A 21,483-nucleotide genomic window follows, 5' to 3' on the forward strand; every position below is an offset into this window, starting at 1 on the left:
AATATTTAAGCTCTGAAAACATTTACCTTTTTTTATCAACTCAAAAGAATAAAGTCAATTAGCTGTTTACATTTTTTGGCTCTGGTAACTTTTTGGGGTTTACGGTGTGAGGGATATAAGACCATAGGGCGAGTTATATTCCAAAAATTAATTCATGAATTACTTTAAGAGTTGACAAATGGTGTAAAAGTAACAGTTTACTTAAGTTTATGTGAATAACCCAAAGGAACACGTGAATATTTAGCTTTAAAGAGTGTGTTCTTCATAGTGTGTTAAGGTGCTGGAGTTTTAGTTCATATTTTCATTTTGTAAAGGGGTTTATTGTATTAACGAAAGGGCCATGCAATCAGATATAAATGTAATGACATTTGTGGGTTCAGGTTTCTGATAGCTACTTAATTGATCACTTTAAAGTTTGATGAGAATTATTTTAACTCAAATTGAAGTTTACTTTTTTCAAACTAGTTTTATTTTGTATTTTCCAGTGGCTTATATCAGAATGGTCACTAAGACTGTTTATTATTAATTTGTGGTTTTTGTCAATATATATTTTTTTGTCATTAAGCAGAAAATATTTAGGACACGTGATACATTCTAGGCTATTGTGTAGCTACAAATTATTCTAATAATTTTGTTTTATTGATTATTATTGAATAAAAGATTGTGTGTTAACAACAATGGAATTAATCAATTAAACCATAAACTAATTAGGCGATGTATATGTGTTTTCATTCCTAGATTGAGTAATGGTTTAAGTTAGAGAACTTGTCGAAAATACAGAATCATTTTAATTTGAAAACCTGGCTGATACTGTCTCAGGAAACACACACCATTTTTCGTGTTTTGTGTTTTTCGCGTTTTGAGTTTGGAGGCTCAAAAAACAGACGAGTGAGTTTGGTCAAATCACTTGTTTCCACTAAAAGTCGTAACGTGTGCACGACAAGTTTTCTTCCTCAGGATTTGGTTTTAAATAGCAATTTCTTAGAAATGTCTGCAGTAATTCTGAGGCAAAATGTTTTATTTTTATAACAAATTAAGAGTCTAATAATTAATACGAGTTAAAACAGTCGTAATCATGATTTTACTCCAAGAAAGGGAATTATTAACAATCAATGTATGACATTAAACGATCAATGTGTGTAATTGGCTTTTTTAAGGAATAATATTTTTTATTCAAAGAAGCCTAATGCTTGTTCTTGTAAACAAATAAATAAATAAATAAATACATATGTGTGCAATTTTATTTGCCATGTCTGTTTATAGGAGTTGAAAAATGTCTAAAAACCCCCAATGAAAACAAATATAATGCGATAAACATATTTCAGGGCAATCCTTCTAAACTGGCAGCAAACCACCGATATGTCCAGGCCGCAGTCTTATCGACATGAATTAAATCAGCGTTTGTTTGTTCTTTTGTTTTAAATGACATAAAAATATACAGTAAATTCAAGATTTGTTGCTTGTTGCTTAAACCATATTTAGTATGAACTCATATGAGCCACTAAATTATTTATTTTTAATCCAAGTGTGTGAAGTTTTGGAAGTCATCATTTAAAAAAACGCAAGGCGTGGGGGCTGCACTTGACTGTACAATTTGATAGGCTTTTTGATATCAGAGCCGATCAGACTCCATGGAGTGCATACACACACACACACACACACACACGCACACACACACACACACACGCACACACACACACACACACACACACACACACACACACACACACGCTCTCTCTCTCTCTCTCTCTCTCTCTCTCTCTCTCTCTCTCTCTCTCTCTCTCTCTCTCAGTGGCAGTGCTCTCTCACTGCAGACCCTGTGTGAGGGGCTGCACCGAGCTATCGTTCACCCGAGGTCTATCACCGGGGAATTTGATATCTTTACACGGTAAGTGCTGCAGTTATTGGTGCATTAAATTAAGATAAGATCGACTCATGCCAATGCGCAAAAACGACTCAAAATCAGCCCTGATATTAAATGTAAGTTCGATTTTTTTCTTAGTATTTTTTAAAATATCAGTTCGGTTTTTATTTATGCCATTATTTGATTGAATGCAGGCTAGAGTATAGAGGTTTTTTTTCAGAACACGTAGGCCCACCAGAGAAAGGTTTCATGGTATGTTAATCTGTCAATAGACGTTGGGCTGTGAAGGGGAAACACAAGGACAAAACTGGTAGAAATCGGTGGTATGGCGAGGCAGAGTTCCAACTGGGCGGCCTCGCAGTGACCCCTTCAACTTTCAACTCTGGATGCCTCCGGTTATCAGCATCTACAGTAGGCTAATCCAATCAAACTGATGCGTACTCGCGTCAACCTGCTGCTGCTACAGGCCTCGCGTATCCTATCCATAATCTGCTATGAGTGTCTTTCATGTGAGATTAGAGACCTGTGGTGGTGTCACTTCAGGAACTCAATCGTATTTGGGCGTTTTTAAGTAGCATCGTTACATTTGTTTGTTTTTTATTCAACAAGAACTCCCCTCAGCACTCTGGACCACCAGGTAAAATGACTTTATCCGTCATTCGTTATCGAGAATAGTCTTGAAATATGTGGGTTGGAGATGAAGAGGCCCACATTTGGGGGGAAAATCTCTTACTTTTCTTCGGTTTTTTTTGGTTTTTTTGCATGCCAATGTGGCCCATTGTCATATTTATTGTGAAGAGTAAAATATGCCCTCTTTGCACTGTAACAAGAAACAGTTGAGTGGATTGATAATCCAGATGTTTCTTTTTAAATAGAAAAGGAGTCAACCGTCATCCTGAATGGTGTGCTTAATGTGAAGCCAAAAGAGAAGGTTGGATAATGAAGGATTTGTTTGGAGATTCAACTAGTCGCTGTGAGAGTGAATAAGTATGCTTTTGAAAAATAAATCATCCTCAAATGTGTGTGTGTGTGTGTGTGTGTGTGTGTGTGTGTGTGTGTGTGTGTGTGTGTGTGTGTGTGTGTGTGTGTGTGTGTGTGTGTGTGTGTGTGTGTGTTTGTGCGTGTGTGTTTGATTGGCCAGTGTTAGAGCCGTGATTTGGGCTTCGGATACCGATGCACCGGGCTGACCTATGGGAGCGCGCGGTGGACAGAAGGGGGAGGGCAGAGAGACTGAGGCGGACTTGACTCCATTTGTAATAAAAGATCTGATGAGCGGGGTTCAGATCAGGGCTGCCGCTGGGTCTGCGTGGGCAATAATAGAGAGGAGCGATATAGATGAGGAGGAAATTACATCCACTTTGATCGGATCTGCAGCCCGCGGTGACCGAGAGGCGGAAGAGCCGCGTTCTGCGCACACGGAGACGGAAAGCAGAGTGAGAAACAACCCGATGTTTTATCGGAACAGAGTGGATTTTCAGGAACCGACACGGCAACATTTGGACTGTTGGATTTAAAGGAAATATTTAGTTTAAATCAAAGCAAGCTGTATGAAAAAACTCAAATGAACACGCTGCAAGATGCCGGGGCGCGTAGGATTATGAGCGTGTTTTCTGCAGGGACAGCAGAGCAGTGCGTTTGAGGTAAAGGCCCTCAGGGAGACCATCCAAAATACACACACATACACCAACTGGTCAGGCTGTGGTTAGTTTATTTGTAATATGAATATCAGTGATATGTACTTCATGAGTTTTTTCCATTTTGAAACATCACGTATGCTGTAGTTTCAATTCAGCTGTTAACACACTGTGGAACTTGTGCTCCAATTATGCATTAGGGTTGACGGACAAAATATGAATATTGATGTTAGTTGTGTTCCCACTGTAGATATAATACACTCTGACATCTGGGTGACTTATATTACATAAATATGCATGACAAGGCAAACTGTCAACATCTCGAAAAACAATGTTGAAGTTGAAGTTCATGTAGGTTTAATCTAATTGTAAACAGAAGACTTGGATTAGGTTACATTAAAGATTAAGTTGTTTATTGTTTTCACCACACTATCAAGGTGCTAAAGTAGCCTTGATAATTGAGGCCATGGTTAACAGCGTCCTTCAACAGACATCGACCTTTTCTGTTGCTTTCAAGGTTTTTAGTCAGGTTATTGATTTTGTGATTTGAATAATAGATTAATAATATTACTATTACTTTTTCCTAAACAGGGATGCTTGGAATTATATTTACTGTATAGGCCAGGAACTATCATGAAATTATATTATATAAATAATATAAAATGACACACCATAACAGCTTGTGTTAGTGTGGGACTCACGCAAACCCTGCGTGTACCAAATGCACATAATCAGAAGTAGTAATGCTAACGTGTGTGTGTGTGTGTGTGTGTGTGTGTGTGTGTGTGTGTGTGTGTGTGTGTGTGTGTGTGTGTGTGTGTGTGTGTGTGTGTGTGTGTGTGTGTGTGTGTCAGTGGGACATGGCAAACGGAGGGGATCAGTTCGGCCTTGCGGAGCGTCCGGACTCTGCCTGCATGGATTCCCCAAAAGAGACCAAACAGGAAAATCCGAGCTTCACCTTAAACTCTCCAGACTCTTCCCCGCAGACAGCGTCCAGCCAGCAGCTACCGGCCTGTACTACGGAGCAGAATGTAAATACATATTATTAATTAATTATTACATTTAGAAGATTCTGCCGATTTGTTTTTTACGCGTCCTGGACCACAATGCAGACAGAATGTGTTTTTCCTAATATAGGAGTCGTGTCGTGGATTAGGTGTATATCATAAACTACAAATAAGTGTGTGTTGGGGTCCAATAACCACTTATAGATAGCCTACAACTAGAAATTGTTTTTAACTCATTGACAAACTTCACTTGTTTCTTGTTTTGGGGGCCGGTTTTTGCTTCATAGTGAGCACTGTTTTTGTTTGCTGCAGGGAATGGAAGGAATCAAAGTTTTCCTCCACGACAGGGAACTTTGGACAAAGTTTGATGAAGTGGGAACCGAAATGATCATCACTAAGGCTGGACGGTAAGAACATAAGTGTGTGTCAGCTGATTATATATATGTTTTTATTTTCGTATATTCGATTGTATTTATTTTTATTTTTATGGAGACATGGCTTTTCTAAAACGCAGTAAGGCGGTTGAATGAACAGCAGGACTATCCTGACAATGTATCTGGGACAAATTGTACAATGTGAATGATGCCTCAGGGGACGTTTTTTCTCTCAGAGGAGGATGGCTTTTTTTTATCTTAACAAGTATTTTATGATATAATCTGTCTGTGTATGAAAAATAATATTATTATTTTTTTGAATGTGCTCCGTGTAGGAGGATGTTTCCCAGTTACAAGGTGAAAGTCACGGGACTCAACCCAAAAACCAAGTACATACTCCTGATGGACATAGTGCCCAGGGACGACCACCGATACAAATTTGCAGACAACAAATGGTTGGTGTATGTCAAAATGTATACGTGTATATTTGATGGTATCTAACTTTAGGTGGCCCTTAAAAAGAGTGCTGCATGCGAAGATAATGAAATATGCATGTATGCCCTGGCCAACCTTCCCATGATAAGCCCCATTGTTTATTAATGTATTTTAAACGTCGTTTACTGAGGGAACTGTGTGTAAAACAATAATAACCACCACAGAAAAAAGTGCAATCGTATTGCAATCCCTAATCCCTACTGTATTTTCCTAATTCTCTTCCCTGTGTTTTTTGTGATGTGTGTCACTTTGAATTATGCATTAAAAACCTCCGCGTAAAACCTCTGTAAAAATAAATCCATGTTGTTGGGTTTACCTCCTCTTCACCCTGCCTCTAAAGGTCGGATCCTTCTTGCAGACTAGCATGGCCTAGTTCCCCGTATTTCCCCCCGTGTCTGCCCGCCGGTTAAATCAGAGTATGAAGGGTTCACCGGGCGGACAGACGGCACAGACCGGATTAAAGTCTCCCATTCAAATGCTTGCTGTGCTGAGGGAGAAATCCGAAGAGACCACTGACTCTGCAGAGATATTCGTCAATGGCCTGACTCTTCAGAGCCTCTGACACCCGGGTTTTACATAGAAACGTGCCGTAAACAGGAGTCTGTGGATACACTGTGACATAAAGTCCGGCTCGCATGCGTAATGGTGGCGAGCGATGTTTATAGAGATTAGTCGGTGCTGGGCTTCAGGCATTTCTCAAGAGATAACGTCTTTTGGTGATTGATAGCGTCATTTATAACTGGCTGCACATTTATTTCAAATATATAGCCTATTCATTTTCTTTTTTACGTTTTGACCGGGTCACGTCCTTTGAACTTCGAGCCTATTGCGCCCTCAGAGCCAGCATTCTTTATGCAGACATGCGCTACGAAAACCCTTTCTTTGGCACATTTAAAATACAATGGCGAATATTTATTTGAGACCATGGCTAACTGATAATCAGGTCCCGAGTATTGAGACTTTTTCACTTTTATTTGTTGAGTTGAGGTGTTTCTGGGGAATTATAGCCACAGTGTCAGGCTTTCTCTCGGTGGCTCACAACATCTCTGGCACAAAATGACCGAGGCTCATTTTTTGCCAGAGGACTCTGACATTTGGATCGTATAAGCTTAGGTCCAGATGTCGATATATGTGTAAACTTCAGCAAAACAAGGCAAGGGTTTGTGTTTATCCAGTTAAAGCACCAGATAGGCCTTCTGCAGTGAAGGCCTCCTGCCAAGCAGAGCACGGCCGGTCAGACAGACCACAGTGACCCGCTGAATGCACCGTTTCTGATCTGCTGCATTTTCTCTGCTGCAAAGGTCGGTAACGGGAAAAGCAGAGCCGCCATGCCCGGGAGACTCTACGTCCATCCGGACTCTCCAGCCACCGGGGCGCACTGGAGCCGCCAGCTAGTCTCTTTCCAGAAGCTCAAACTCACCAACAACCACCTGGACCCCTTTGGACACGTGAGTCTGTTTCCTTAATATTTTCAGTTTATCTGATCTAATTTTTTGGCTTGTGAAAGTGATGTTTGCTTTGAGAGCCTCAATATATCATGTAATTTAAATAAAAATACAACCTATATCCCAAATGGAAAAAATATTTTGGCCCAATCAAATACCCATCGTATGCTTTATAAATAATCAAGTGTAATCTTTTTTCTTTTAATTACGAGGATTGATTACACAAAACCTAAAGTTACAGGTCCAGCTAGACAGTCTGGCCAACACAACACAAAACAGCAGACTTATTCCCGCCATGTCCATCACTCATTGCTGCAGACATTTAGAGGGACTGCACCCACGCACTCCCACGCGCACCCACACACACACAATTTCATGAGGCGGTTAGCTTCACGGTTTGAGAGCAAGTGAAAACATAGGCCTATTGTTTTTTGCACCAGCGCAAATACAATAGTCAACAAACAGAAATAATCTTCTCAGGCTTGTTAAATTATATATTAGAGGTAATGATTTCAATGACTAAAGCCCATTAGCTAATGCATGTCACCGGCGGAAACTTCACTGCGATTAAACTGAGCCCCCCGTTGATAAACAAACGTGCTCGCCTCTGTGTGTTCAGACAGAGGGCCATGGTCCAATTAAAAAAAAACACTGGAAGAGTTTCCTGTGTCAGGGGAAATTGTTTAGATTGTGGACTAAATGTACCCGATTGTTATGGTTTTACATTTCTGGTATTCCCAAGCCAAATGTTAGATGTCACAATATTTTTATTAATATATGGAAAAGTTAGTAAGTTATGAAGAACATACAACTTCCAATAAGTGACTCTTAATCATACTATAAATCAGGCAAGTGGTCAGTGTAGCATCAACATATATTTGTTTAATGTAGGCTGAATATAATTACAACGTTTTATGTATTTGTGGTTCAGAGGAAATAGTCACAGATTGCATTTAATTAAGTGGGTTTAAGATGCTTTAATAATCACTTTGTATGTGGCAGCTTTACCTGGTTACATAAATGGTTTTTTTTGGTAAGAATAAAATGAAGATAAAAAATGTTTTATTTAAATGAGCATTAGTCATTTAAAAAATGAATATTTGACACTCATGCAAACATCATGACATCAATTGAAATTCTTAGCTACGATGTTGCAAAACAAAACAGCTCCTTTACAGGTTCAGCCTATGAAAGAGTCTCTGTCTTCAAGATTAATGACATTCAAGAACTTTGGGTACCTTGACATAAATTGGGTTTACCCTCCACCTGGACTCATGACAGGTCAGTGAATCTCACCTCCTCCATCTCCCCCCCTGTGCAGATAATACTCAACTCCATGCACAAATACCAGCCTCGCCTCCATATTGTCAAGGCGGATGAGAACAACGGCTTTGGCTCAAAAAACACTGCTTTCTGCACCCACGTCTTCTCTGAGACTGCCTTCATCGCTGTGACGTCCTACCAGAACCACAAGGTAAGCTCCACACCATCAGCACTGTTAAAATACAGGGGGAAAAACACACTTCATTAATTAAAAAAAAAGGGCCACATTAATCCATTTTAATTTAGGTTTAAAAAAGTTATTTAGACATCACTTCACATCATAGAGTATACACTCTTTTTAAACTACTTTTTGAAGCCATAGGCTAGCTGATAATTATCCCAGCAATTATGGAAATGGTTCTCAATGTCTTATGTGTGTCATATCTGTTCTAAGATCATTTAGATAAGTGTTTAAGATTTGCCTTTGGTCACTGGCTACATTCAAACTTCTGTCTCTCACACACATTCACACACACTCACAAAGGGACACTTTTTCTTTGTTTGTATTACTGTTTGTATTTTGTATCCAGAAAGTCAATTAGCATCTTCATTGTTTATGTGGCCTTACTCAGTATTTGTAAATATGTCCAAAAATAAGTTATCCGTGTGTGTGTGTGTGTGTGTGAGAGAGAGAGCGAGAGAACATGTGTGTGTGTGTGTGCGAGAGAACATGTGTGTGTGTGTGTGTGAGAGAGAGAACATGTGTGAGAGAGCGAGTGTGTGAGCGTAAGTCTGTAATGATCTGTTTCTTTCCCTTGATCTTTGCCGATCAGTTTTATGTCAACTGAAAGACAGATTGTGAAGCTTTAATCCTCTCTACGTTTCCATAAAATAGATTACATTTGATCACATTTAATAACATGAATAAATACATTTGAAATGTACATAAAAAAGGTACACTGTGTTCACATTTAAATAAAAAAAGATTCCTTAATACCCAAACTAATTCATTGTATTAAAAAAAACCTCTCAGAAATTGGTACATCAAATCTGTTAATAGCAGGTAGTTTTTAGTTGAAACAAATAATAAAACAGTGTTATTTTATGTAAGCTGAAGTATTGTAAATCGAGTATGAATATAATAAAGTTATAAGCAATTTAACTGTCCATTTGATTAAACATTAGGCATACAAATAAATGACTCTATGACTTTAACACTTGTTTTGTATTTTAATCTAAATTCTAATCAAAATGATTATGATTATCACTATTATTTAGTAGTAGTAGTAGTAGTAGTAGTAGTAGTAGTAGTAGCATTCACAGTATTAAACTATTCTAATTGTTGTTAGTTGAACTTAAATGAATATTACAAATGATTGTCTCTATTCTGAGCTATAACAACAAACATAAATATGTAATGAAGTTATTGTGTAAACAAAAATAGTATATTTCCATCACACATGAAATAACAAATACTATTGTTATCACACTATTAAATCCAACAGTTAGGTAAAATGAGAACTATTTTAGCAGTGTAGTTCGGTGGTGGTTTTTATCAGCGCTTCAGTTTGTCTGGACCCGAGCTTGTGTCACATCTCCAGTCCGCTTGCCTGCTGTTTGATGGACACACTGCTCGAAGGCTTCCCTCCATGACATGACTGAGAACATTTTGAAAACTTAAACATCAAAGCTCACAGTTTTGGACCTCTAAAAGCTTTGGCATGAAATCCTTAAACCTGGCGACTGTTTGGGTAAACAGTTTATTCTGTGTCAGCTGGCGAGGACAGTGTTCACTCCGTTAGAAACGTCAGCGGGCTGAGGAATGTCGGCCGTGCAGAGCCTTAGCGCCACTGGTTCAAACATCTGCAGGGCCTCTCACTAATAGTAAAAAAAACCCTCCAACATGTGAATGTGTCTTTGTGTGTATGTGCTGTGTGTTTGTCTTGGCCTGAGCATGCAGGTGTATCCATGTGTCTGAGATAAAGATTTTCCTTGTTTTGTGCTCAGATTACACAGCTGAAGATAGAGAATAATCCTTTTGCCAAGGGCTTCAGAGGCAGCGATGACAATGAGCTGCACCGCATGGCCAAGCTCCAAGGGTGAGTACAGCTTTTAAACTGCACGATATGAACACTTGTAGAAAACAAAATCTATTTGTTCTCTGAGGATTTTTATGATTGGGTACATATGATCTAAAACATATGTGTGTTTTTGTGTGTGTGTATGTGTGTGTGCGTGTGCCATTGTCACCTGAAGGTAGATTTTAGCCTGCAACATCAAGCAGAGCGTGCAGCACAAACACGAAACACCGAGCATCAGGTCCTGCATTGATTGATAGATGATATCCCGTTGCTGCTGGTCTAATGGACTGTCACTGCAGATCAGCTGATGACCTTACATGGTGTCTGTTTGCGTGTTGAACTGATCTTCATTGAAGCGCTGTTTTGGCAGGCAGTTTAGAGATTTTAATAGGCCAATAGGAGAGACTGTTTCTGAGGGGAGGGGGAGGAAAGAAGAGAGGGAGGGTGCAGCCCCCTGTGTTTTTGTGCTGCTGTGGTTGGTGGAGTAGAGGGGAGACCAGAGGAGAGGAGAGTCTATCTAAAGTGACACATGGATGGCTGTTTATTTTTAGAGCTAGTTTTTTTAGCGTATTATCTCACAACAGGATTGACTGTGTGTGTGCATGCAAGAGTGTGTGTCACTATCTCAGCGAGGGCTAGGGAGACGTGGCCCAATGTCCCACAAGTTCACCAAGAGGGCAGTGTGTACAGAGAAAGAGAAAGATCAGAGCTGAAAGGATGGAGAAAGACTAAGTCGACTTGAAAGAAATGAAGAAAAAAAAAACAAGAGCACACACACAGCATACAATCAGCTAAAATACAACTTAAAACCGGCAGTCAAGAGAGGTCGTTGTGTGCAGCACTGCTGAAGACACAGCAGATGCATGTCACAATTTAGAGACTATTGATGCCCCCCCCTCCTGATGGTAACTTATTCCAAGTTACAAGAAACTAAAGTAGCCCTACAACTATATTTTTCTCCACTTCAGATTCTGTTCCTCATTATTATATAGAAAACAGTTACTGCAGGTTACTTGCAACACGTCAGAGTTATTGGATTATTTCAGGGGTTGCACATGTTTTGCCTGCTGAGTACAAAGACAAGTTTTTTGTACTTTGCAATAATTACTTTGATATCTGAAAAAACATTTTTGTATAATGCCTCAATACCTGAATATGTTACTTATGTCCATTTTTAAAAAAAATTGCTGCTCACTGAATAAAACTGAACATATTTTATATAAATCAGTTTCTCCAGTGTACTCATTTTTAGCCGTGGTTGTTGCCTTGTTTGTTTTTATTTTATAACTAATGTGTTTTTTCTTCTCTATATTGAATTAGTGAGCGTATTTTTTACCTGCTATGCCACTTTTGCTGGATTTCTGATTCTGATAAACATACTTTATGTTTTGTTGGGTTTTCTGTTTTCATCCCTCCTTTCTCTCTCTTTTTCAGGAAGGACTACCCTGTGGTCCCTCGCAGTACAGTCCGTCAAAGGGCCTGCTCCTCAGGGAGTCCGTTCAGTGGGGAGGGTCGGGGTCTGCGGGGCTCCCCAGAAACAGTGGGGTCCCCGTTCAGCTGTGAGAACCGATTGAGTCCCCAGGAGCTGCTGAGGGCCCCACCTGCACACTACACTCTGCCTCCTGCTCACATGCAGCACAGCCAGCCACCACAGGTCTACCACTGCACCAGGAAGAAAGGTAGGAGTAAAAAACAAAAAGCAATGCTGTCAGTCAACTCCTGACACAGAAGTGCAGAAATGACCCATTTCCTATTCATTTAATCATTGCGTGTCAATAAAAGTGTTTGTTTTCTCATTAAAAAAACAACATTCATGACTCAATAAAGTCAAAATGTAATAATAGTAATTAGTAATAATAGTAATACATTTGATTTAAGGGAGCCTTTCACAACACCCAAGGACACCGTTCAATAAAAACTCTAAGCAAACAAAACATGATAAGAGGAGGTAACAGGTGACTAGTTTACACAAGGGTTAAGATAGCATTTCAGAAAGACTTTACCTTAGTTTGAAAAACATGTCTTCTCCTAAATCACCCTTAAAAAAAATCTTTATGAATAATGCATGCTAGATTTACAAAATGTTTCCAGCTTTAACTCGCTCTTCAGACAGCCTTTAACAACGGGGAACTGAAGCGGTTAACCTTGCTCTCTTCAAAGCCACGAAACTCCATTAAAGAAAAACAGGAATTTTACCTCACACCTTCTTTGGAAAAGTAAGGTAGTGAAAATATTCCAAATACAGCATGCACCTTAAATGATATTCTTTGAGACACTTACTGTCAGCTTACACTGACTCTGGATAGCCCCAGTTTAACCCCTAACCCTAACTACCCCTTAACAGACGTTCTCAAGAAGAAGCCTTACAAATGAGCTTTTCCATCAGGCTCCGTGTGTGAATCTTTTTTCTTCTAGAAGTGTCTGAAGTAGGAATTCAGATATCCTGTTCTGAAACGTTCCCAGTTCATGCTTCTCATTTATTTTAAATTTAATTTTTTCTGTCTGTGTCTCTCCTTAGTGGAGGAGAACTGCTCTCCAGGAAACCGCCAGCACCCATATAAGAAACCCTTCACCAGTAGCTCTCCAAGTGAGGGCGAGTCTTACTACCACCCGTCCTCCTATCCTCCTCCTCCACCGGGTCTATCCAACAACCCTCTCACCGACTCCCCCTACAGCTCAGACATGGGACAGCGTCAGGCATGCATGTTTGCCAGCTCTGAACCCAGACTGGATGAACTCAACTGTACATCCTGGTCCTACACCAGCCCTCACCCCTCTGCCATGACCCCCATGGAACCCTACCCACCTTACACCCCACATCCCCCCTACAGCTCCAGCCCTCAGGGTTCCCGACTCAGTGCTATAGCCAACCAGAGCTCTCCGACGCTGGGAGAACACATCGGCCACCACCCCTATCAGAGCCAGAGCACCGTACCTCCATCTCAGAGCTCCCAAAACATTCACATCAGGCAGCTGAGCCCTCCTCTCAGAGAGTATCCTCGCTACACCCCCAACGTGTCTCCTCCTCTCTACCACACACTAGAGACACACACACACATCAGGTGTGCTGTCCCAGAATGGAGTGCAGCCTCCTAACTGAACCAGAGGACAAACCCCAAAGACTGATAAATGGACAGAGATTCCTCGTCTCAAATTCAGTGACCGCTCTTTCTGCTATTCTGAAAGACGCTGGATGTATACGGACTAAATATGATATTACCTTTGTAAAATAATTGTGAAAAGTGTGATATTTTTGTGCTGTGTGAAGAGCTCTCATCTTTGTCTTGTTTTCAAACTTTGCAGGATGGGGCAGTGGATTGTCAAAGACTATACTGGGTCATCCATAAAACAAAGTTGTACTTAATCTTCTTTCTATAACCCAAAGACTGGTGTCATCCAAATGTTGTAACTGTGAGCCCTGTTCAGGCCAGAGTGTGAACGCCACTGTTCTGTTTACCTCTAAATCAGTCCCACTCTCTCCATTGTGAAGGATGTAAATTTTGACCCAGGCTGTAACATTTACTGACCAAAATATCTCTGATCTCCCAGCAGAGCCTGAGGTAGACATATTTTCTCTATAGTGGAGCAAAGCACAGCTCCATGCTCAGTCTCAGTGAAGGAGAAAAGGCATGAGTTGTCTGTGTGTGCCTATGTGTGTGCGTGTGTTTGTATGTTAAGTCTATGTCAGCTCAGCTCAAGGATGCGATGAGATAATTTCCAATCAGACAGGCAGTAGTTGCTGCGGGCGCTGTAACATAGAAAAAAGCAGTTGTTTCAGGCCACACTACAGGCTGAAGGACCTGTAAACACTGCTTTCACTGCATTCTGGGTAAATGCACTACTCAGCGTCACACGGATGTCACTGCTGTCCTCTCAGTCACCCCTAGCGGACCAATCAGCTCTTTGTCTTCTCTGAGAGCCAGCCAATGAACACATGCCTCTCTTTTATCCCCAGTTGACCAGTTAGAGCTGGAGCACCACATTTTTCGTGTGTGCGTGCGTGTTGGCCCATTTCTGTTTGTACCTGAATTATTCAATAGTCCAGTGTTGATCCTTGACATGCAAGGATTGCTCAGCAAACATAAAAAAATCACAGTTCTGTTAAACGTGAGAAACTAACTCGTTTCTTTTTTTGAGTCTAAATTCTTCCTGTCTTATCCATTAATAGATTTACAAGATCGGGTTAGATACATGTCCCTGGAGCATCATCTTTCTCCTTTTAGCTAACTGTAAAGAAAGATGTGTGGCACTCATTGTGAAAGCTGAGGCTTTGCTATCTTTTCGTGTAAGAAGGCAGTTTTCATATTCCTACCCAGTTGTTTTACATGCAGTAAAATGAAAACAGGTGCTCTAATGTTACAAACCGTATGCAGAGAGCAGATACCCATCATTCCTTGGTATGTATTTGATTTGTGTGTATGTGTGCGAGTATGTGTGTGTGTTAAAATGAGATTTTTTTAAAGCTTTGTTCCTGCTAATAGTATTTATTACTGTAGATTTGTAAAGATTAGTCTGTTGTTAACTTGTGAAACAAGCAGAGTTGTTCAGAGATATTTGTTTATCTTTAAAGGTTTGTGTCTGGTTTCACCCTCCATCTCCAAGTGGTGATAAATAGTTGTGATATACAAACAAAGTGTTCTGTTATATGGATAAAAAGACAGATTTATACACAGAAATGGAATAAATTTTAGAGAATTTTGCGTATGTCAAGTGGTTGCAGTGTTCTTTCCGATTAGACAACATACACAGCAGAGACAACTTTCCCACTAAAGGTTATTTAAAGCATGGTCAGCAATTCAGGAATGGAAACCTTTTTAACTGCCGTCCAGTTTATCAGTTTCAACACATGTCAAAATATGAAGGACCTGATAAGGAGACAAGCCTACACTTTTCCCCAAATGTTCCAGAAGTGTCCAATATTATCATGCAACAATGTAGAGTATTGTTTAAATTATAACAGTGCGTGTTGTGCTGTCTTATCAAGAACAAGGGACCCCAGTGTCTTTTACAAACCCCCCAAGAGTGGTGTGGGTGCTGCACATACCTTGTCCCCCTCCTCTTATCTGTGACAGGTTGTTTGGCATCTCCAGTCTCCACCAGCTGGACCCCCTCAGTGGTGCCCAGAGAGGGTTAGGGTCTGCTGGGATGCAGGACAAAGAGAGGTGGGGGTGTGTTGGTGGTCCCCCTTCCCTCTTATGTCCCCCGACATCCCGTGTTTTTGTGTCTCACATCAAAGTTAACCTCTTCCACCTTACACCTGCTCAGAGTTTACAACACACTTATTTTTGAAAGAACAAATGGACGTAACATGCAGAGATTTATTTATAAAAGGCTGCTAAATCATTAACTTGTAACCCAGTGTATTTACAATTAATTGCATAGTTATATGTCAGTTGTCAGACCTCCCCTCTCTCTCCTTCTCTTTCCCTTTCTTTCTCTCTCTCTCTGTCTCGTACACCATAAGGCCATAGGTTAAGCAGCCAGCCCTTCAGAGGGTCTGTTCCTCCTTAACCCTTTGTCTCCAGACAAACTGGGGGAGAGGGGGAGAGGAGGAAGGAACGAGGGAGGTCCCATGGAAGGGCCTCTGACTCCCAAGATGGATTGCATCACTTCATGTTAGCTTGTACAGTAACAGCTCTGTGATGACTCCTGTATAGCTGGAAGAATAAGAGGAGAAGTGGTAAAGTAATATTAAACACAGAGTAAAGGACTGTGTGTGTGTGTGTGTGTGTGTGTGTGTGTGTGTGTGTGTGTGTGTGTGTGTGTGTGTGTGTGTGTGTGTGTGTGTGTGTGTGTGTGTGTGTGTGTGTGTAAACCTTAATCCATCTGGGGTGGACTTTCTCAGACACACTCGACGGACAGTAGATTGATGAACCTTTGTGATCAAAGAGCCTAAGTGGTGCTTATCGTTATCTCCCCAACGCTCCCCTCCAACATAAACAGACACACGAGCGCGCACACACACGCAACTAACTCCTCTGACTGCCCTGTACAGATTCTCCCTTTTCTCATCCGTATTAAAATCTACAAGTCCAAGATGGTTTCAAATACACACACATATTTTCTTGTCTTGGGTAAAGACGAGACACCACGTATTAAAATGGGATAAGACTGACATTTTTGAAATGTCACACATTTGGCCTGCAGACCTAAATCTATGTATAGAAACTAACCTTACAGGGTCTGTCTGACGGGACTTTATATCTCTGCAGTTGTTTTTCTCTCTAAGCTGCTGTTTACAATCTATCTTACAAACAACGCTTGTTTTACTTTAAAGGCATCAAAAACTGGTTTAAATCATTTGTTTCATTTCATTTTTTTCATTACGATCTTAACTTTTGGGTTTGAATCTATAAATATATCTAGAGTCTTTTGCAGGACACAGAGGCATTTGTGTTATGTCTAGCATAAGTGATGCCATTTTGTGTGGAATAAGTGGTCTGAGATGGAGTGTAATTGGTAAAGTTAATTATGGTTCATCTCTTTGGGTCAGATGGTGCTCCATCTCTGCAGCGCATAAGTGAGAGTCCAGTTCCTCCTTACTAGCACGGCACAAGTTAAAAAGCTGTTGCACTGGAATGCATACACATGAATGTAGAAATGGATCTATGCAATTTAATGTCAATCATAACATCTATTTTGTTTTAATGTTTCTTTGCTTGTTGGCTTTCTAGAAGCTAAGAAAAACATCTGACTAAGTAATATTGGAAAGTTGAGTCTTGGGCTGATGAGATACATTAAACCAATCCCTTCCAGAATATTTTAAATGTATACTTAGCCCGAAGTATGTGCAACTAGAGTCAGTAAGCACTGTATGGCACTAAGAGGACAGCTCAATGGCAGTACAATAATGTAAAACAATGAATGCTTGGCCATTACATTTGGTGCAACAAAGTAGCATTGGTTAGGATGATTTGAATGATACTATCTATCCTTGTTGTTATTTAAAAGCCACAAGAATGGCTAATGCTGTTAAGCGCAGTATAGAAACAAGATTGAGACTCGGAGCTAATTTCCTCCTAAATGAGAGTTTATGGCTGAAACATCCCTGAAATCACTGAAGTAGATCTTAATATGAGCATAAGGGCTGTCAAGGATAAGAGTGTGCATGTGGGTAGGGGGGGGGGGGGGGGGGGGGGGGCTGGGTGGCTTGTTTGTGCTCTGGTTGTCCTGCATGTTGCGTTTGAGAGACAAAGGGAAAGGTTAAGGGTCAAACTAACAGCAGACAGGCCAGTCCAGGGTCAGAGGGCTCAGACTAACCTGATCAGTGGTGCTTGTGTATCTGGTCATCCTTGAACAGTTACCCTGATGAAGCCTACTAGACTCAGATCAGCAACTTAGAGCCAGTTTTGAAGAACAGCTGATCCCCTTGACAGAAATAAAACACGCAAACATCATCAAAGATCAGATAAGGATATGTTGTTGTCCATGCTATGTGACCATCCCGTCCCAATCTAAGATCTTTGTCCCCATGACTTTCTTTTCAATCTATCCAGTGTAAGATACGTTTTTGAAAAAAAGACACCGTGATGTGAGCAAAAATAATTGTTTTAACTCCTAACATACCGCCAAGGTCCCAAGACCGGCAGCCAAACACACATGACAGGGTAAAAGGGATAGAGACCCTCCCGCAGTGGGTGGTGGTGGGGGTTGTGGGACGTCATGGAGCCAATGTCCCGTCTGATTACACCCAGAGGACTGGAGAAGCACGCTAATCCTCCACACACACATACACACAAATATGGATACACAAAAACACTCGCATTGAGACAAAGGCACACAACCAGCAAGACAAAGAGAACCACACACACACACACACACACACACACACACACACACACACACACACACACACACACACACACACACACACACACACACACACACACACACACACACACACACACACACACACACACACACACACACACACACACACACACACACACACACACACACACACACACACACACACACACTAGACCTCACTGCAGTCCCCTTGTCCAGACAGTACACACATAATGATATCACTACCAGCAGGACGCTCTTTTTGTTTGCTCACTGTACAGACCGACTGTGGCCCCTCACAGTCCCCCAGTTTTGTATAAAGGAACATTGTCAGGTCATTATGTTGCATGGGCCCGGGCCTGTAGACAGGATTTAAAAAATGTTCAAGTCATGAATCCCGGTTCTCGCAATGCACCTCCTCTCTTTGACTTTCACAAGAAAAGTTACATTCTTAAAATTCATAAAACAATCTGCCCAGAGATTTGGGAATATCCTTCTGGTGGGTTAACCCCAAATCCCATTTCTCTATTTGTTTCTAATGGTCTAATGGCCCTATGACCAGTATTAATTGACAAAGGAGAACAACGTGAAAGGTAAAGAAAATGATCAACCAAATCTGCAGCTCGCCTTTGATTTTGGAGCTTAATAGTGAGTTTCAAGATCATTGAAACCTGTCAGGTCCTCCCCTTTACTGTTTTGGTTCACTCTTATTGATTTCTAGGTAAAAAGCTTCTACCCTAAATGACCTGCTTAACACCAGATGGCAGCTAAAGAGCACAGAGTGTTGATCAAGAACAAGATAAAAAGCTAAGCTAAAAGAGACTTCATTACCAAATGTCTAGATACAAAACTACAAACACAAACATTTCTGCTCTGTATCGGCAGAATGTGTACATAAGTAACTTTACAATAAGGTTGCCAAATAACCTTAAACGAAAATGATATGTCAATGCTGTGTACATCCAGTATTTAAGTAGTAAAAAGAGTACATTTAATTCAAACAGCTTTATTGCCATGACCATAATGACATAGAGTATAGCCATAGCTTTGTACAATTACAATCTATATCTATAATCTATAATCTATCTACATCTATACATAAATATACATTTGGAATATACTGTTAAGTTCATAAACATTTTGAACAGAAGCAAGAATAACATGTATACTTTTTGAATATGAACTATAAAAACACAGAAGAATAGAACAAGTTAAGGTGAGTAATTGAATAATGTGCATGATAACTGTAAGAAATAATAATCAATATTAGGTGTAACTACAACACTGTCTTATTCCACAGATAGTACATTTATACAATACATTAACAAGAAAATAATAAATGTGAGACCTGGTGTAGATATAGCAGGACAAAGCCAATCAAATAGCCATAATGCTACATTATGTTCTTAAGGAAATGCTAACATTAGTTTGCTAAATTGCTCCAAATAACGATGCTAACATGCTAATGTTTAGCACGTATAATGTACGATTAGCGTGTTAGCATGCTAACATATAGCTTGCAATAACTTGCAATTTAATACAAAGCTAAGCATTATGGAAATTAAAATACAATGAATTTCGTGGAAAAGGTAACACAGATCTTGTACTTAGGTAAAAGTAGAAGTACCAAAGTGTAGGAATACTCAGTAAGAAGTAAAATTTGTGCATACAAAATCTTAAGTAATAGTTTAAAGCATTAGCATCAGAATATACAAGTACCATGTAAAAGTACCCATTATGCAGATTGGTCCGTTTCAGAATATTGTACTATGTGTTTTTATTATAATTCTTTATGTTTATCAAAGCTTTGTATGCTGCAGGGTGCATTTTACTACAGGTGTAACTAAAGTCTTATTTAAGTGAAGTTTATATTTCACATTATTAATAAGTGGAAAGCAACTAAAGGTATTAAATGAATGCATTGGATTAAAGTAAACATTTTACCTCCAAATTGTATATGTACTTTACAACACTGCCAAGCAAGGCATTTTGAACTGATAGCTATCGGCTATATGAAGCTATTGAGTCGATACGGTTTTTAAGTATATTTCCGTTTTTTTAAAGCCAGATGACAAATGTATTTACTCACGGATCATTCATGCACAACAACGATTGCCTACACCTTTCCAACTCTTAGCTCCTCCACGCCATGGTACATCTCCAAAGGGTGATACCATGCTCAAAGATATCCCCCTAATTTGTTTTGATAATGCTACACTGTATACACCTAATCCGTGTTGACATATGTGTTGGAGAGCTAGTTACCATTAGCTGTTTGCTGCTAGCATGGTGCTATTGGGCTAATTATGATGCGTTTAAGGTCTACTCGGTAAAATGACTCATGCTGTATTCATATGTAATTTGCATTTTTTGTTGTTGATAAAAGGAAATGTGATAAACCGACCAATAGAAGTTTTTCATGCTGTGTTCTGAACTTAGTGTCCTTAATTGAAGCTATGGTCCAATATTCCCAACCTCATCAGGCCATGGCCTTATAGTATGGATATATAGTGTAAGCAATTTAACCAAAATGGTGATTTCCCTTTTTGCATTGTTTAATTTGAAAGAGTCAATCAATCAAAGTGGACGTATATAGCGCAATATCACAAATTTGTCTCAATGGGCTTTGCAGTTTGCATGATTACAACACCCTCTGTCCTTAAGCCCTCACATTAGACAAGGTAAAACTCCCAAAGAAAAAAGAACGCAAGAAACCTCGGGAGAGAGCAACAAAGGAGAGATCCCTCTCCCATTACAGACAGACCTGCAATAGGTGTTGTGGGTGTAAATTAAAAAGGTTATACGTTTTCAACATAGACAGTCCAAATGTTAGATAAGATCATTTGTCTATATATAAGAAGAAAATGAGGATGGGTCCAGTTGGACGTCAACAGTCCTTCAGGTGCCATCAAAGAAGTAGTAGGATCAGCATCAGGCAGGGCCACATCAACAGGCACTACCTGAGTTAAGTGGCTTAAAGTGTTTAAAGATGAGGTAGGCCCATTTCCAAAGAACAGTGCAAACTGCAAACGTGAGGGAATCGGAAAAAAAAGACACCATTTGGTAAATCCCTGAGATGTTTCCTGACCCCAGCCAGGTACAATTTGATTGTTAACCAATGTCCCAGCTAAAATGTCAGTATTAAGGAAGAATCATTTTGAAATCTGTCAAATATATTTGAAAACATGTTGTATTCAGATTTCATACAATTCCCCTCAGAAGTCCCATGTGCGTCGGCATCCCCTAGCTGTCCCCTGTCTCTCCCTGCGGTTGCCTATGCTTTTCTGCTGGCTTGTCGACATTTGTGTACAAGCATGTTTGCAAACAGGCCAGACAGGACCACTGCTGTGAGACAAACACAAAACACAAACATCAATAAACAAACAAATCCGTTCACACACCCCAATCCCTCTGAACACTGCGTGCACATGCAGCCCAATTTCCAAGCACTTACTCAGCCTGCTGTCAGACGCCGATGTTTGCCAGCAGCGGCATTGTTTGGTTCATATTCAGTGCATTTCTGTGATCTTGT

The 21,483-nt window shown here is 40.2% G+C and overlaps 1 protein-coding gene and 1 long non-coding RNA gene across 2 annotated transcripts; one reads left to right on the forward strand and one right to left on the reverse strand.

Moving 5' to 3' along the window:
* The first annotated feature begins 1,917 nt into the window (after positions 1 to 1,917).
* Positions 1,918 to 14,843, forward strand: tbx5b (T-box transcription factor 5b). The gene is given in 10 exon segments (XM_063896514.1): positions 1,918 to 2,851; positions 4,353 to 4,529; positions 4,818 to 4,912; positions 5,215 to 5,334; positions 6,676 to 6,698; positions 6,701 to 6,822; positions 8,141 to 8,293; positions 10,090 to 10,181; positions 11,598 to 11,842; positions 12,682 to 14,843. Coding segments are annotated over 9 exon segments (1,599 nt in total). The 5' UTR covers positions 1,918 to 2,851; positions 4,353 to 4,358; the 3' UTR covers positions 13,260 to 14,843.
* Positions 14,844 to 15,501: 658 nt separating this feature from the next.
* LOC134872995 (uncharacterized) lies at positions 15,502 to 20,235 on the reverse strand. Its single transcript, XR_010166904.1, has 3 exons — positions 20,041 to 20,235; positions 17,424 to 17,531; positions 15,502 to 15,820 (listed from the first exon to the last, which is right to left on the reverse strand). It is a non-coding gene; the product is annotated as an uncharacterized LOC134872995 (long non-coding RNA).
* Between the last annotated feature and the right edge of the window lie 1,248 nt (positions 20,236 to 21,483).

The sequence above is a fragment of the Eleginops maclovinus genome, chromosome 12 (genome assembly GCF_036324505.1).
Source record: "Eleginops maclovinus isolate JMC-PN-2008 ecotype Puerto Natales chromosome 12, JC_Emac_rtc_rv5, whole genome shotgun sequence".
Taxonomy (NCBI): Eukaryota; Metazoa; Chordata; class Actinopteri; order Perciformes; family Eleginopidae; genus Eleginops; species Eleginops maclovinus.